Raw genomic sequence first — 17,933 nt, 5'->3', positions numbered from 1 at the left:
ATCGGCTGCTCACTTATCTCCAGTCCAGGTCTTGGAAAGTCTGATTTAAGACCGCTGCGCCTGTCTCAGTCTGTCAGTGGGGTTTTGCAAGGTGAGGAAGTCTTGCATTGGCAGCTCAGACCCTGCTGAGTTCAAGGAAAAGCACTTGCATGTAAACAGCTGAGGCCGTGCTTGATGGACTTGTTTTTGAGTTTTGTTCATTTATACCTGAAAAAGGCTGTTAATTGTTACCCTGACCGATTTATGGATGTGGAATAAACCGCCTTTTTGCTTGCACCAACGAACTGCATCCCTGTGTGAATCTGCACCTACCATAGAGCCAACTCTCCACACAGCTTACTGCGGTTCAGGCACAGTGGGGCTCAGAAGGAGGGAGGCATCTGGTCCTGGGAGTGCAGAATTTACTTGATTATATTTGACAGGGCGGGAGCCATGTTACTTATCCAGAGTTTGTTTTACCAGTAACGTGGGAACCCCCTATAGTTCCAGTGACAGATGATGAACCTGAGTGCGGGATGGTTTTGTGTGGGATAAATTAAATCTTTTATTGGTAACACTCTGGGGTACATAATACTTTTTGACGCTTCCAGAATAAGGCTGGATCACATTCTTGTGTTCTATGCTGAGCACTTACGTCGGGTTTCCGTGTAAATCCCACAAAAATGCGATTCAGACGAAACCCCCGACGGAACCACCCACCATAATGAGGCAGATGGAGACACTTTGGGCTCAGTTTGACATCTGCTCCGGTGGTATCCATCTTTTTAGGCATGCAGAAATCTGTGGTCGTCCCCACTTGTGCACTAAAAATACGCCTAAAATGATGGGACACCGCCGTAACCGAGACCAGGCCATAGTGACTCCATCTGCCATCTAAGCGAGTGGTTCCATCCGGGGTTTTATCTGAATTGTGGTTTTGGAGAATTTACACGGAAACCCGTGCTCAGCGGTGAGCGCAGTATATTTGTGAGCCGAGCCTAGTTCCGATTTTTTGGGAGGCAGAATGAACAAATAGAGTACCAGAATAGTTCGATTTTTTTTCGTGGTTCACCATGCAGTATAAGTGATGAGGATTTCTTCTTCGGGTCGATGAGATTACAGCGATACCAGCTTTAGAGCGGGTGTTTTTAGGTTTTGCTGCCATCAAATCAGTAAAAATGTTTTTTTTTTTTTTTTTTATAAAAAGTAGGTTTTAGGTTTTTTTGTCGCCATATTCTGAGAGCAGTAACTTTATTTTCTGGGGAACAGAGCAGTATGAGGGCTTATTTTTTGTGGGACGAATTGCAGATTTTTTTGGGTACTATTTTGGGGTACATAATATTTTTTGATCGCTTTTTATTCAGATTTTTCAGACACAGAATGAACAAAAAATAATTACTTACCAGGTAATTTAATTTTTCGGAAACCCATGACAGCATACGAGAGAGTGGGATCCGCCTTTATTACTGGACAGGAAGCCCTGAGCACAAAATAAAAAGGCAGCTCCTACTTCCTCCATCAATGTGGTTTCCTAGGAGTCAAATAAGAGTCAACAAATTTAGCATCAATATTATTTATTAATTCGCTGAAGCCCATTCTTCATTGTAAGAGAAGATTGAGAACCATCATCAACCAAAACCCAGGAGGTAAAATTAAGGTGCTGTCATGGGTTTCAAGAAAATCGAATTACCAGTAAGTAATTATAATTTTTCATCTCACCAGTGACAGCACATGAGACGATAGAGGATTCCTTTGCTAATAGGGAGGGAGCACCCGAGGATAGAGCGATATAGTACAGACCAAAAGTTTGGACACCTTCTCATTTAAAGATTTTTCTGTATTTTCATGACTATGAAAATTGTACATTCACACTGAAGGCATCAAAACTATGAATTAACACATGTGGAATTATATACTTAACAAAAAAGTGTGAAACAACTGAAAATATGTCAGGTTCTTCAAAGTAGCCACCTTTTGCTTTGATGACTGCTTTGCACGCTCTTGGCATTCTCTTGATGAGCTTCAAGAGGTAGTCACCGGAAATGGTTTTCACTTCACAGGTGTGCCCTGTCAGGTTTAATAAGTGGGATTTCTTGTCTTAAAAATGGGGTTGGGACCATCAGTTGTGTTGTGCAGAAGTCTGGTGGATACACAGCTGAATAGACTGTTAGAATTTGTATTATGGCAAGAAAAAAGCAGCTAAGTAAAGAAAAACGAGTGGCCATCATTACTATAAGAAATGAAGGTCAGTCAGTGCGAAAAATTGGGAAAACTTTGAAAGTGTCCCCAAGTGCAGTTGCAAAAACTATCAAGCGCTACAAAGAAACTTGCTCACATGAGGACCGCCCCAGGAAAGGAAAACAAAGAGTCACCTCAGCTTCTGATGATAAGTTTATCCGAGTCACCAGCCTCAGAAATCGCAGGTTAACAGCAGCTCAGATTAGAGACCAGGTCAATGCCACACAGAGTTCTAGCAGCAGACACATCTATACAACAACTGTTAAGAGGAGACTTTGTGCAGCAGGCATTCATGGTAAAATAGCTGCTAAGAAACCACCGCTAAGGACAGGCAACAAGCAGAAGAGACTTGTTTGGGCTAAAGAACACAAGGAATGGACATTAGACCAGTGGAAATCTGTGCTTTGGTCTGATGAGTCCAAATTTTAGATCTTTAGTTCCAACCACCGTGTCTTTGTGCGATGCAGAAAAGGTGAACGGATGGACTCTACATGCCTGGTTCCCACCGTGAAGTATGGAGGAGGAGGTGTGATGGTGTGGGGGTGCTTTGCTGGTGACAATGTTGGGGATTTATTCAAAATTGAAGGCATACTGAACCAGCATGGCTACCACAGCATCTTGCAGCGGCATGCTATTCCATCCGGTTTGCGTTTAGTTGGACCATCATTTATTTTTCAACAGGACAATGACCCCAAACACACCTCCAGGCTGTGTAAGGGCTATTTGACCAAGAAGGAGAGTGATGGGGTGCTACGTCAGATGACCTGGCCTCCACAGTCACCAGACCTGAACCCAATCGAGATGGTTTGGGGTGAGCTGGACCGCAGAGTGAAGGCAAAAGGGCCAACAAGTGCTAAGCATCTCTGGGAACTCCTTCAAGATTGTTGGAAGACCATTTCCGGTGACTACCTCTTGAAGCTCATCAAGAGAATGCCAAGAGTGTGCAAAGCAGTCATCAAAGCAAAAAGGTGGCTACTTTGAAGAACCTAGAATATAAAGACATATTTTCAGTTGTTTCACACTTTTTTGTTAAGTATATAATTCCACATGTGTTAATTCATAGTTTTGATGTCTTCAGTGTGAATGTACCATTTTCATAGTCATGAAAATACAGAAAAATCTTTAAAATGAGAAGGTGTGTCCAAACTTTTGGTCTGTACTGTATAATCACCCAAAACGTAAAGTGCTCACCAGGGTGTGAGAAAGACGGGGGGGACCACCGCCTGAAGTACACTTCTCCCAAAGGTAAGGTCAGAGGAGGATAGATCCAACCGATAGAAGGTGGATGGTACAGACCAAGTAGCAGCTTTACATATCTGGTCAACTGAGACGTCTGCTCTCTCTGCCCAGGAGGTCGCTACAGCTCTGGTGGAATGAGCTTTAATACCGTCCGATGCCGGAACACCTGTAGATATGTAAGCTAGACAAATGGCCTACCTAAGCCACCTAGAAATAGTTCCCTTTGACACCCCATGACCTTTCCTACTCCCCTGAAAGGCCAGAAACAAGGAGTTGTCCTTCCTCCACTGACTAGTCATGTATATGTGCTGTAGTAAAGCCCTTCTAACATCTAGGATTGTGGAATCTAACCTCCCTGGGGTGTTTGGGTTACTGCAGAATGAGGGAAGCTCAATCTCTTGATTACAGTGGAATCTGGAAACTACTTTCGGAAGGTATGCTGGATCTGTACGTATGAATTTGGGTGTATGGGGGATCAACAGAAAGGGCCTGCAGGTCACTCACCCTACGCGCAGACGTTAGGGCCACTATGAGAATGGTTTTGAGGGTGAGGAACTTTGGAGAGATAACCTGCAGGGGTTCAAATGGGTCGCCAGAGAGTGCGTTTAAAACAAAACTCAGGTCCCAGGGAGGAACTCCGAGCCCGAACTGGCTTAGCTCTGGAACAGGATTTAATGAATCTAGAGACCCACATGTTCCCTGCCAGGTTGCAATTATAGAGCGGACACCTGAACTTTAAGTGTTCCCGTAGCTAATCCCAGGTCACGTCCCTTCTGTAAAAATTCTAGGACATCTTTAATTGGAGGTTTATCCGACAACGGGGAGTCTATAAAATCCAAGAATTTTCCCCAGATTCTGGTATAAATCTTAGTGGTTATAGGGTGGAAACTAGGCCTAGTGAAAACTCCCTATTGCTCAGTAACAACCTCTCAAATTCCAAGCTGCCAGATGGAAACCTTTGGCTTGTGCATGGAACATCGACCCCTGTACGAGAAGGTCCGGCCTGTCCGACAGGACCCAGGAATCCGAGATCGACATTAGGCGAAGCAGGGAGAACCAGAGTCTTTTTGGCCAAATGGGGGCTATCAGAATTATTCTTGCCCCCTCCTCCCGAATTTTCCTCACAACTGCCGGGGCCATTACCATCGGTGGAAAAGAGTAGGCCTTCCTGAACTTCCAGCGTATCTGGAGAGCGTCTACAGCATAGGGATACTCTGTTGGATCTAGTGAACAGAATCTCTCCACCTTCCTGTTCGTCCTGGTGGCGAACAAAACTATGACCGGTGACCCCCATAGTTGGATAATCTGTTGGAAGACTATCGGGTTTAGTGTCCACTCTCCTTGTCTTAAAGTGTGGCGACTGAGGAAATCTGCCCTTGAATTTTCTACCCCCCAGATGTAAAGAGCACTGAGGGATGGGAGATGTTGTTCTGCTAGTTGCAGGATTCTGTATGCCACTACCATCAGGGAGCATGATCTTGTTCCTCCCTGGTGATTTATATAAGCCACTGTCATCCGATTGTCGGACCTGATCTGGACATGGCAACCCTGTATGTGGGGAAGGAAGCCTATCAGGGATTTCTCCACTGCCAAAAGCTCTTTTAGGTTCGATGAGGTCTCTATTTCGTGACGTAGCCAGAGCCCCTGAACCGAGAGATCTGCTAGATGACCCCCCCCCAGCCGGTGCCACTTGCATCTGTTGTAATTGAATGGTCGACTGGTCTGGACCACTGCAAGACTGGAGGTCAGATTCTCCCTGTCTATCCACCAGGAGAGGGAGTCTACTGTCTCCAAGGAAAGAGATAGTCTTTTTTCTAAATGTCCGTTGAAGGATTTTTGCGCTGACAGGACCTCCCACTGAAGAAGCCTCATATGACTTTGGGCCCATTTGACTGCCGGGAGACAGTAAGTCATGGAGCCCAGTAGGGACATTGCTCCTCTCAGGGACATTACTGGAGACTTTATGGCCCTTGAGACCAAGCTGATTATTTTGCAAAGCTTGTCTTGCGGGAGGAAGCAGGATTGGAGTTGGGAATTTAGGGTCAAGCCTAGAAAGATCTGAGTGCTTGAGGGGGATAGTTTAGATTCTTGAATATTTATCAACCATCCTAGCTGATGTAAGGCTGTCCTGACCTCTAAAAAGTTGAGAGGTCCTCCGATTTCCCCATTACCAGAAAGTCGTCCAAGTAGGGAACAAATCACCACGTTTTTGATTCGGAGAAAAGCTGTCACCTCCGCGATAACCTTTGTAAACACTCTCGGAGCTATCGAGAGTCCAAAAGGTAGGGCAGTAAATTGGAAAGGTCTCAATTTCCCTTGGATGAATAGAGCTACCCTTAGGTAGTTCTGGTAGTCTGGATGGATTGGGACGTGATAATAGTCATCTTTTAGGTCGATAACTGCCATGAAATAATGGTGGTGTAGGAGTTTTACTGCCAAGTTCACTGATTCCATCTTGAAAGTTTGGTTCTCTATCAACTGATTTAGACTTTTGAGGTTGATAATGGTTCTTAAGGACCCATTTGGGTTTTTTTTTAATCACAAAATAGGGGGGAATAAAATCCCCTTCCCCAATGTGAATTTGGAACTTCGTGAAGGACCTGCTTGTTGACTAAATCTAGCACCTCCGACTCTAGGGCTATCTGCTCCTCCCTGGACTTCCTCCTGGAGGTGATCATGAAGGTTCAGTGAGGGACTTGACTGAAGCGTATCTTTAGGCCATTCTTTATGATACTCAACACCCAGGGATTTGAAGTAATGGCTTCCCAAGCTGGGATAAAATGACAAAGACTTCCCCCGACCTCTAGCCCTGCGTTATTGGGGAGATTTTTTGGTACGGGAGGATGGCCCCCCAAACATGTAACCAGAGTCTTTTTTATTAGATCTGGGCTCCCATCTTTTCCTTTCTCCTGGAGGGCGACCCCGGTGAAATCTTTTCCTCCGAAAGTAGGACCTTTTTGTGTTCCCCGTCAACCCTGGGAAACCTCTCTTCCTGTCGCCAGCCTTCTCCAAAAGCTCGTCCAGTTTTTGGCCAAACAAGAGAGTTTACCATCACAAGGAAGGGAACATAGTTTATGTTTAGACTGCAGGTCTCCTGGGCAACCCTTGAGCCACAGGGCTCGTCTAGCAGCATTAGATAAGTTAGTAGACATGGCAGCGAGTTTAACCGAATCTGCTGAGGAGTCGGCAAGGAAAGCGGACACTGCTTGTAGTAAAGGTAGATTGGAGAGGATTTTCTCTCTGGGTATCTTTTTATCCTTGAGCTGGTCTTTTAATTGTTGAAGCCACACCATGAGTGACCTAGCGACACAAGTGCCTGCTACTGCTGGTTTCAGGTCCCCTGCTGCCGCTTCCCAGATGTGAAGCAGGAAGGAATCTGCCTTCTTATCTAGAGCATCCTTTAGACTCCCGAATCTTCCAGGGGTAGGAATGATTTTTTGGTTGATGGGGCAACAGACCCGTCAACTTTAGGAATTTTACCCAGGACCCAGAGGCACTATCCTCGAAGGGGTACCTTCTTTTAGAGGATGAGGGCAACACTCCCGATTTCTCAGGCTTCCTCCATTCCCGGTCTATAAGGGTCTGAATTTTAGGATTCACTGGAAAGGAGCGTCTCTTATTTTCCTCTGGCTGCCTTCTCCTCCCTCAACCCCATGGTAGATCTGACCGCTCTGACCAACTTGTCAGTACCCTCAATAGGGAAACAAAATCCGGGGTGTTCTCCGCTATGGTTTGGTTAATACAGCTAGCACAAAGCGGTTTCTGCCAATCTATGGAAAGGGGGACTTGGAATAAGGCGCAAACCCTGTGCTTCTGTTTGGCGCTACTCTTAGGTTCCTAAGGAATGAAGCACATAACTTTCCATTACCATTAAGTGACATTAACGAAGATCACTCACCCCTGAGGTTACAAAAGGGTACCGGATTTGGAGGCTGTGGCAGGACATAAGTTGAAGCCCTTCTGGATGGCCCTGAAGCGTCCGACACCTTACTTCTCCTGCTGCCGCTACGGTTGCAGGAGCGGTTGTCTGTGTGAGAGGCGTCCGTCTGCTTCTTCCGCTGGCGTTGTTGAGATTGAGGGGTCAGCTACTGCTGCTCCTGGCTGTCCTGGTCTGCCATAGCTGCTATACCACAAGCATGATTGTAGGAAGCGTTTGATCAGGACAACTCCTCCACCTTAAATAGGGCACACCCGGAACCTCCTCCGGTTCTTGTGTCCTCCCCCCTCCTGACACCCGCCGGCCGAGGTTTGAAAAAGCCGTCCGGCAAGTGCCGCCATGTTGGATCCGGGTGCCGCCCTCCGACGTCATTGGGCACACCTCTCCCAGCGTGCGCCGCGCCGTCAGGCGCATCACACCCGGAAGATGCTGCTCCCGGCGTGCGGCCAGCCAGGAGCTTGCGGCAGGGAGAGGACAGCGCAGCGGTCTGCGGAGAGCCGGAGCCCTCCTCTCCGCCTGCGCATGCTCGGACACTGCTCCAGAGAACCGCGGACAGCGCTTCTGGAACCCAGTGCACAGACTGGTGCCCGCTCTTCCACACCGGAACAGGCCCAGGTAAGTATGGACATCTTCAGACAGGTTCCCATCAAGGACAAGAAACCAACTGAAGCGAGGGAGAGGTACCGCCCTTTTATTTCAGACGGTTTCCTGTCCTTGGTGGGGCGGATCCCACTCTCAAGGTGTGCTGTCATGGGTGAGGGGAAAAAGTCAAATGGTGCTCCTTCCCTTCTGAACCCAGCCGTGCGCCCAAACAGTGGTTTTCCCCCACATATGGGGGTATCGGCGTGCTCAGGAGGAATTGCACAACAAAGTGCATTGTGCAATTTCTCCTGTTACCCTCAAGAAAATGCAAAATTGGAGGCAGAAAAACATTTTTGTGGGAAAAGTGTGAAAATTGTATTTTTATGGCTCAATGTTCTAAACTTCTGTGAAGCACCTGGAGGTTCAAGGTGCTCACCACACATCTAGATAAGTTCCCCGAGGAGTCTAGTTTCCAAAATGGTGTCACTTGGGGGGTTTCCACTGTTTAGTGGCTCCCCAAACGCAACATGGCGTCCGCTAATAATTCACGCAAATTTTACATTCAAAAAGTCAAATGGCGCTCCTTCCCTTCCGAACCCTGCCATGCGCCCAAACAGTGTTTTTTCCCCATGTAAGGGGTAACTGCATGCTTAGGGGAAGTTGCACAACAAATTTTGGGGTCCATTTTTTCTTGTTACTCCTGCGAAAATGAAAAAAAAATAGGGTCTAAAGTAATATTTTTGTGAAAAAAGTTAAATGTTCATTTTTTTCTTCCACATTCCAAAAATTCCTGAGAAGCACCTGAAGGGTTAATAAAGTTCTTCAATGTGGTTTTGAGCACCTTGAGAGGTGCAGTTTTTAGAATGGTGTCACTTTAGGGTATTTTCTGTCAAAGACCCCTCAAAGTGACTTCAAATGTGATGTGGTCTCTAAAAAGATGGTTTTGTAAATTTTGTTGGAAAAATGAGAAATCGCTGGTCAACTTTTAACCCTTATAGCTCCCTAATAAAAAAAAAATGTTGGTTCCAAAATGGTGCTGATGTAAAGTAGACATGTGGGAAATGTTAACTATTTTGTGTGACACATCTCTGATTTAAGGGCATGAAAATTAAAATTTTGAAAATTGCAAAATTTTCACCAAATTTCCGTTTTTTTTTCCACAAATTAACGCAAGTCATATTGAATACATTTTACCACGATCATGAAGTACAATATGTCACGGAAAAAAATCTCAGAATCAGAGGAATCCGTTGAAGCGTTCCAGAGTAATTACCTCATAAAGTGACAGTGGTCAGAATTGTAAAAATTGGCCCGTCATTAAATTGCAAACCACCTTGGGGGTAAAGGGGTTAAGAATGACACTAAAGTGTTTAATAGATTCTCTTGTCAGAAACTAAAATTATTTTTCTTATTTTCTGTTACAGTGTCTGAGTGATGAGGAATTCTTATGGGAGAGGTAATAGCATATTTTTAATCAGTATAATGTTTTACTCCTTATGATTATTTTAATATAGATTTTTTAGAAAATTGCAGGCGTTGGTCATCCCAAATGTTATTATACAGACAAATTCATGTCCATACACCCACATCAGTATACTTCTGAATGCGAACTCCCATAAATGTTCTTGAAAATTGAGGCCAAAAAATACAATTACAGGACTTAAACACACATAAAATTAGCATTTTTTGCCACACAAAGCTTTTTTTCCAATCTATATTAGTGTATAGTGCAATGGGCATGACAGTCGTACTAGTGTTCCTTCATCTTAGGAGCAAACTCAGATTTTCCCCAAAGTTGGAAACATTTGTCTCCATACTTGAAAAAACAGTACAGCTTATACATTCCCACACACGCTACAAAAATGGTTACCAGCTATGCTAACAAGACAGAAGTTAGATATACAGAAAATGCATTTTTAGGGGCAAGACTCCATTTAGCAGCTTTAAATCCTGGTAGGATTTTACTGCTCACATACCCTTGTAATCTTATAGTAGGGCCAGAAATTTAATCAATTCTTCCATAAAAACCACACGGTATTTCTAGTTTAGGCACAGCCGTGTATCCAATAATCACATTGGGGTCTTTCTAGATACTAAGACTTTGGAACACAGAAGAGCCAATCTAATGAAAATTTGATGTGTTTTTCTCAGAATACACAAAAAAAAAAAAAGAATACTAAGTGGCTTAATTGTACAAAATAAAAGGTAAAATAATAATTTTTTAAACTTGCGTTGAATTAACTAAAAAAAAAAAAAAAAAAAAAAAAAAAAAAAAAAAAAAGAAAAAAAAGATGATATCATAACACTTACTACCCCTCTAGGTAAATACGTTAAGCTGTGTGTCCACTATGTGTTTTTTAAGCGTTTCCGCAGCGGCAATTCCGCCGCAGAAACACTTAAAACGCTTGGTAGAAGGTCTGCAATGTTCCTCATCGATAATCCGCATGTGTTGTGCACATGCTGCGGAAATTACCGCTGCGGATTATCATTGCGGAAAAATCCGCAGCACTAACAATTATTTTGCGTAATCGCTGCGTTTTCGCCACCATTGAATCGCTTAATATCAGCATGACTACATGTGCACATGCGGATATTAAGCGATTCAATGTGCAGATGGTACCTGGGTTTGGAGAAGAGGAGACTCTCCTCCAGACCAGGGTACCATAGTACCTGTAATAAAAAAAAAAAAAAAAAGGAATTAAATAAAAAATATACATTATACTCACCTTCTGATGGCCACCGGTCTCCATAGTGATGTGTCCTGGCGGCCTGGCAGCTCGCGATGGTCTAAAAGGACCTGCCATGATGTCATTTAGTAATGTGATTGGTCAAGCGACCGCTGACATCGGCGGTCGTGTGACTTGTCACATGACTAAATGACGTCATGGGAGGTCCTTTTAGACCACCGCGAGCCGCCCAGCAGACCAGACGCACCGGAGGAAACCGGGGCCATTGGAAGGCGAGTATATTTATTTTTTACCATTCTTTTACTATAACTTGGTCACACTATATAAATCCATGCCGGTTGCAAGCACTTTCCAAGTGATACTAAAATCGCTTGGAAAGCGCTTCACAATCTGCATGCGAAATCGCATGATCAAAACACTTCACTTGCACTTGTCCCTGGCAATAAAAACGCAAGCAAAATCCGCATGTGTTTTTTTCTGCCAAGGAGATGCAAAAACGCTCAGGCACTTAAGCCTCATAGAAACTAATTTTCAAAATAGAAGCAAGCATGGGAGTCTTCTGTTATTCTAGCACCACAGGGAACTCCGTAAATGTGAATCTGTTCCAAATACACACAACTTTTGAGTCCTACCATGTCCTAAACAGTAGTTTCTAACATATGGGATTGTGTCATGTTTGGGAGAAATTGTGGAGTCCATCTTCGGTTATTATGCATTGCAAAAAAATATACATTTGGGGCTAAAACAACAATTTAGAGGAAAATAGGTTTTCATTTTTTTGTATTAATTCTACTGAAGCACCTAAAAAGATTAACCTTCTTGACAGAAGTTTTGAATACTTTGAGGGGTGCAGTTTTCAAGGCTATGTTCTCATGATGAGCTTTTGATGATGCAGATTTTCTGCACCATTACTGCAAAAATTAAAATTACATGCATTTTTGAGCGTGCTTTTTACGCGTTTCTCATCTTTGATGCTGCAGTTTTTGTTTCTTTCTGGTATGCCATGATTTAAATAAAGCTGCTCTGTTTTTGATACTTCCTCGTATTTGGCTTTGACAAATCTTTAGCTCTGTCACTCAGGGGTTGAACATTACCAAAAAAGAATAATCCACACAAAGATTGCAAAAACATCTTTCTTATTACTTAGACTTTCTTTACAAGGTGTTTTGTCTAGCCATACCTTGTGTCCCAACTATCTCCATGTGAAGATGAGCCAAGCCGCTTGCTGTAGATAATGAGAGCTTTAGCATTCCTTCCACAGTCACTGTGTACCTGTTTAAGTAATCAAAAAGCGAGCCATGCTCGTGATAATCCGAGACCAGCCAAAGTTGAGTCCACGTTCCATTATCTGGAAAAACAAATTCAGTATCAAGAAGAAGTCTTATCATATTAAACGATTATTCTCATCTGAACACATTTTCCAAGATCATTTTTGTAGTAACTGTTTATTCCTTGGAATAAGCCAAAACTATTTTATTTATAAATATTGCATTTTTTTAAAAGTTTGTCCCATATTGTTGAGCAGAAGAACACCAAACCAATTGACATTTTGGCTCAGTGACAAAGGTACACCACTGGTCCAAACTGTGTCCTCTCCAGTGCTGCACCCAGAGGGAACTTCGCCTCTGCAACATCAAAGGAGCACAGGTGTACTTAAGCCGGCCAGATCCACATGCACTCTTTGCCTAGCACACTGGCCATCACTAATCGACTGCTAACAATTGCCGAGTACCCTGTAATCTAAAGGCCTCCAATACACATTAAATTTAAATGGTCCATACACAGAGATATGCATTGGATTGGACAACAACCTAATGTGTAGGGGTGAAGGGGAGATCAGGATCAGGAAGTTTTTATTCTCTGGGAGATATGATATAGACGCCTTCTCCAATTTCTCTATTGAAAACATACACTCAAATAAATAATAGCAGCATATAACAAGGTGTAAAAGGGAATAAAGTTATAGTGGACAGGTGAACAAGTGTTAAGCCGTCTATTGCATGTGTACAACCAGCTTTCCGTCCACATATTGTGCTATCATAGGTGATAATTACTTTCCTTTAGACAGATCAGGCAAAAAGTACACCTTCAAAACAAAAAAATTATATAATGATTTGTTTTATATATAATTATTTTTTTGTTTTGTTTTGGGAGGTTTACTTTTTGCCCGGTCTGTCTAAAGGAAAGTAATTATCACCTATGATAACACAATATGTGGATTCAAAGCTGGTTGTACACATGCAATAGAGAACAGCTTAAAGGGACTGTAAGCACAGAATTACTGCTGAAACCAAGTACAGGCGCTCAGTGCTTCATGGCGGGGACAATAATTTAAAGACAACTTCCTACCCGCTTGGTCTCCCTCTATCTCGGCTCTTCACTGGCTCTATGAAGTCACAGTTGTCAATTAAATAAGTGGGGAGGTTGTATTTAAATGATTGGCTCCTCAGTGAAGCACCGAGCGGCGGCACTTTGTCAGCACGGAATGACTGTTCAGACTAAGCCCCTTTAAACACTTCTTGGCCATTCAGCTATTCCTTTATTATATATAGCAAAGTTTACAGACCTTTGTTGTCTGCCGCAATAAAGCCGAGGATATTTTCATGACGTAGCATCACAGTTTGGTAGATTTCTGCTTCGCGGAACCATGAGCGCTCTTCTCTTGAGGAAAAAATTTTCACTGCTACTTCTTCACCTCTCCACTTTCCACGCCATACTTCTCCAAAGCGACCTTTTCCAATGCTCTCTTGCAAAACTATTGTTCGGGCAATAGTTCTTTGCACAAGTAATGGGAGACCTGGCAATACAAAAATCAATGTCACATTACAAACCAGCTTTTGAAATAACAGAGCTGTCCTTTATTCGGTCATATAACTATGCAGGAAGTACAGTATTTTTCGGACTATAAAGATGTACCGCACCATAAGACACACCCCGAATTTTAGGGTGGAAAATAGGAAAAAAAATATTTTTTTTATAAGATGGGGGTCCGTCTTATAGTCTGAATAGGTATCTTACCTGTTGGGGGGGGGCGCGAGGGTCACAGGAGGCAGCGTCCTTCAGGAAGCCAGCGGAAGGGGAGGCATGCTGGTACCTGGTGGCCTGGCGCTGGGGGCCTGGTGTGCGGGGGCCTGGGGTGTTGGTGCCGGAACAAGAGGCGAGGCGAGCCGGTATCTGGCCGGGGGCTGGGCACCAGGGCTGGTGTATTGCTGTGAGCAGAGTTTGCAGAGCAGAGTGAGCGGCTTCCGGTGGCCGCGTTCCTTAAGATGTGCTCTACAGGAAAATGGCTGCCATTTTCCTGTAGAGCACAGCTCCAGGAACATAGCCGCGTCCACCGGAAGCAGCTCACTCTGCTCCGCAAACTCCGCTCACAGCAATACACCAGCCCCGGTACCCAGCCAGGCCTGGCCCCCAGCCAGATACCGGCTCGCCTCACCTCTTCTTCCGCCGCTGCCCTGCGATCCCGCTCCACCACCACCGGTAAGTTGCATTTGGACCATAAGACGCACCAACCATTTTCCTCCCAAATTTGGGGGGGGGGGGGGTGCGTTTTATGGTCCGAAAGATACGGTATACAAACCTGTTACTTGTTTTGAGCACAGAAATATAATTACAATTTTAATCAACCATTGAGAGAACTGAGCAGATATGGCAAACAAGGAAATTCCTCAGATTAAACATGCAGCAGGAAGTGTGTTGCCAAAAACCGCTGTACATGTGCGTTGTTACAATCGTGCCGGCTCACATGGAGAGCCGGAAAAATCAGTGGGTGTCAGCTATACACCATAGCTGACACCCTGCAGTAACGCCCACAATCACGGCTAAAGGCTGATCCCCTCTGATGCTGCTGTCAATAGCGGCAGAGTCATCAATCTGCTTAGAGAGTGGAGGCTCCCTCGCTGCTTTGATCGGTACAACGTGAATGCAATCGACTCATGCCGATGGGACACCATGGTGTCCCCGGGCCAAAAAAAAAAAAAGGTCACAGGGGTCACCCAGTTAAGGTGGCCTGTAAGGTCCAGCCTTAAACAGGACCTGACACGCTTTCTGCCCAAGTCTGATTGACAGCACTAATGTCCTGCAATTTAAAAGCATTACAGTATATTGGATCAGTGATCAAGCCAGGGAAAGTTTACGTCCCATACTTGGGAATAAAGTAACAAAATAAAAAGTGTGACATAAAGTTTGTAAAAACATGAAAAAATAAAAAAGAGAAACAATGAAAAAAAAAAAAAAGGAAAAATATTTCGCAAATAAAAACACGGTAAAAACAAATGTAAAAGGAAAATAAGTACACATTTGGTATTGCTGCATCTGGAACAGTGGTTCAATGTATAAAAACAGACATATTTAACCCATTTCGTGACAACCCAGAAAAAGTAAATTAAAAAAAAACAAACAAAAATATAGCTTTTTCATCATACAGGAGTGTTTTTTAAAAAGTTATTTATTAGGGCTACCAGTGAAAACAGATCTAATGCCATAGTTTCGGCCTATTCGGCCTTTATCAAGGTTGTCTGTATAGAATACAACATGAACAAATATATCAAAAACAAGGAAATAACGACAGTCTAAACAAAATACACCAGGTAAGTATAATGTAACTACATTACAAAATTAATAGTAGTAGTAGTTCATCAGCATTGTTCAATACATGTATGAATTAATAGGATTCTCAAGCGGCTGTTACTTTAATCAAGTGAATGAAGTTCTGTGATGTAAAAGACTAAAGCTGATAAGACAGCCTATTTAATGATGGGAAGTCAGGTAAAGGGGACCACTGTATGCAAAGAATGAAATGAAAAAGTAAAAGCTGGCAAAAGTGCGTTCCTGGTAATATGAGTAAAAGTGATCTTATAACAAGGAGGATCCATCCAAAGAATAACAATCATGTAATAGGTGATTCTCTGGTCACATATCAGTCAGTGCTCATCTGAGAAGGGCTTGTAAAGTAAAAGTGGTGTGTCCTAGCACGTTGAGGTGTATGGCATTGAAGCAGAAGTGTCTGCTTTAAAGAGGAAGAAGTGCATGGAGATCGTGACGCACCTCCCGGTGTCTGATGGGAGTTAGTGACGTGCGTGTTCCCAAGTGCGCATGCACAGTGACCCAGGTGGCCGGAGATTACCGAAAGAAACAGAAGGAGGAGGGAAGACATACGGAGAAGAGAAATTGATAAAGCATTGGAAAAAGAAGCATTTGGAATCCAATAATGGTTTTGAATAATCGTTAAATTAGCGGGAGGTGGATTGTATATACACAATACATATGCTTTGGAATTTATCATGCAGTTTACAAACACAAAAAGTCCTTCTGGATCCCTATGCGCCATCTTGATCTCCCATCTACTGGTCTTATGAATTAGAAGCAAGACCCCTCTCTAGTAACTTGTGTTAAAGTTATGCATTTACCATTGTACCTATGGTTTGTTTAACCGTCTAGCTGAGTCTCTAGTGAGGTGTGTGTCTCTATCAAAGCCAAGATGTGTGGTTGATAACTATGTGCGAAAAAACCTTAACCCTTTTTCGAGCAGATTTAATACCTCTTACATTCCAGGTCATACATTTCAATTGTGATGACATTACCTATAAAAACAAAAAGAAAAAGCAAGGGGATAATATCCATTTGTGATACTTCTTCCAGGCCAACCATACCATTTTAGAAAGACTATGATCGTGATTCGGCATATGATTAAAATAAATATAAAAAAGACATCCTAGCAGCACTTAACTTAAAACCAACAACAAGCAACATAGTTGAGAAAAGGAATGAGACTAAGAATTCCTTGTATCGCTCATTTCAGCGAATACCATTACTAACCCAAGTGAAAGGTATGATTATATCTCTAGTTGCAAGAGATCAGACCTCCAGATTAAAATGCGGTATGCACGACCCATTTAAGTCACAATATTTAGTATTCGTATCAGAAGAGCGAAATATTAAAAGTCAACATCTTTCCAGACCAGGGTGTAGCTGTAGCCACTCTTAATGCCTCGTCTGAGGTGGCAAAGAAAATCGTGAAGTTTCCAAAGGCAATAAGAAGAGGAGCAGGATAAGTCAGAGTAGGTGATGCCTCTGTCTTTGAGTTTCTTCTTTATGTACGTAAATTGAGCTTGGCTTCTGTAATGCCACTGAATAATCTGTAAAAATGAAGATTGTGGAGTTGTTCTATTTAATGAAGCCTTTTTGCCTAGCAGGCATAAGGTAGTATCTCTGTCCTTACAATTTAATAGCCGAGCAAGGAATGGCACGGGGAATGGGGGGGGGGGGGTAGGAGCAATTGGCAAGATGCTTTATTCTTACACTACCTGAATTTATCCCAGTTTTGGTGGTTTCAGTGTGCGTTGGGCAAGTATGTCGCAGACCATTCGATCTGTTAATAGTAAGTGGGTCCATTATTGTTAGACAAAGAACCCTGATGAGACCTTGTGTATGGTGTTTAGTTTCTGTTTTGTATGGAGTGTGGGGATTTGGTATTTCACTGGTCATTGTACAGGGGGTTGGAGTGTAGCGATTAGTTGATTGTACCCGGTGGAGCAGACGTTGGTGATGGTCGGCAGCAGTTTCTTGTATTGCTAAGGAAACCCATATGGTTCCGGCTCCTAGACGTAGGGGCTGATGGTTTTCGTCTGACTATAAGTCAGGCATGGAATGACAGAGTAGAAAGCCATAGTGTGTGTGGCAAGAGTCCCCGCTGGCTTGTCTCTCTAGTCCTATATTCCTGTTTTTAAACAAACAGAAGATGGGTAGTAATCTGTTCAATAAGGAGCAGATTGAGCACGGTAGAGGTACCATATAGAGTAGAAAAATCATAGTGAGTGTGGTATGAGTCCCCGCAGGTTTGTCTCTCTAGCCCTGTATTCTTGTTAAGAAATAGAAAAAAAATAAAGAAAATGCATAGGTTTTGTTCGGTGTCTGGTTGTCCAACTGGTGGCAGATTTCATGAAGGTTTCTGGAAAGTATTAAAGGAATATCAAGCTTGTTTAAATGATGCTGGTTTACTAGACCAGTTTGAGATGTGGTGGAAAAACTCTAAATCTGTAACTAGAGGCGAGTTGGAGGAAGAAGAACACTGATTAGTTTTTTGTATGTTAAAGTATGTACCAAAAATGGTGTTGATCCTCCGGCCGCTCCCAGTTTGACTCCACCCCCGTACATTGTCCATGAAGGATGGACATGTTGTATACGTATGAAACAGAATTCAGTTTGGGTGGAGACCTGTTGTGTATGTGGTGCCCCCTGTTTGCACATAGGAGTAGGAGGTTTAATGGTTC

General features: G+C 43.3%; 1 protein-coding gene across 1 annotated transcript in view; it reads right to left on the bottom strand.

The window, feature by feature from the left end:
* Positions 1 to 17,933, bottom strand: part of TGFBR1 (transforming growth factor beta receptor 1) — a 91,012-nt gene that overhangs the window by 33,991 nt on the left and 39,088 nt on the right. The window contains exons 4-5 of the mRNA XM_073678389.1: positions 13,229 to 13,459; positions 11,843 to 12,010 (exon numbers count right to left, since the gene is read on the bottom strand). Coding sequence (XP_073534490.1) covers positions 11,843 to 12,010; positions 13,229 to 13,459 — 399 coding nt within the window. The remainder of the gene's footprint in view (positions 1 to 11,842; positions 12,011 to 13,228; positions 13,460 to 17,933) is intronic.

Source organism: Phyllobates terribilis, unplaced genomic scaffold (assembly GCF_046119375.1).
Source record: "Phyllobates terribilis strain yellow unplaced genomic scaffold, ASM4611937v1 Scaffold_4__5_contigs__length_816908805, whole genome shotgun sequence".
Lineage (NCBI taxonomy): Eukaryota > Metazoa > Chordata > Amphibia > Anura > Dendrobatidae > Phyllobates > Phyllobates terribilis.
This window is presented reverse-complemented; position numbering and strand designations above follow the sequence as displayed.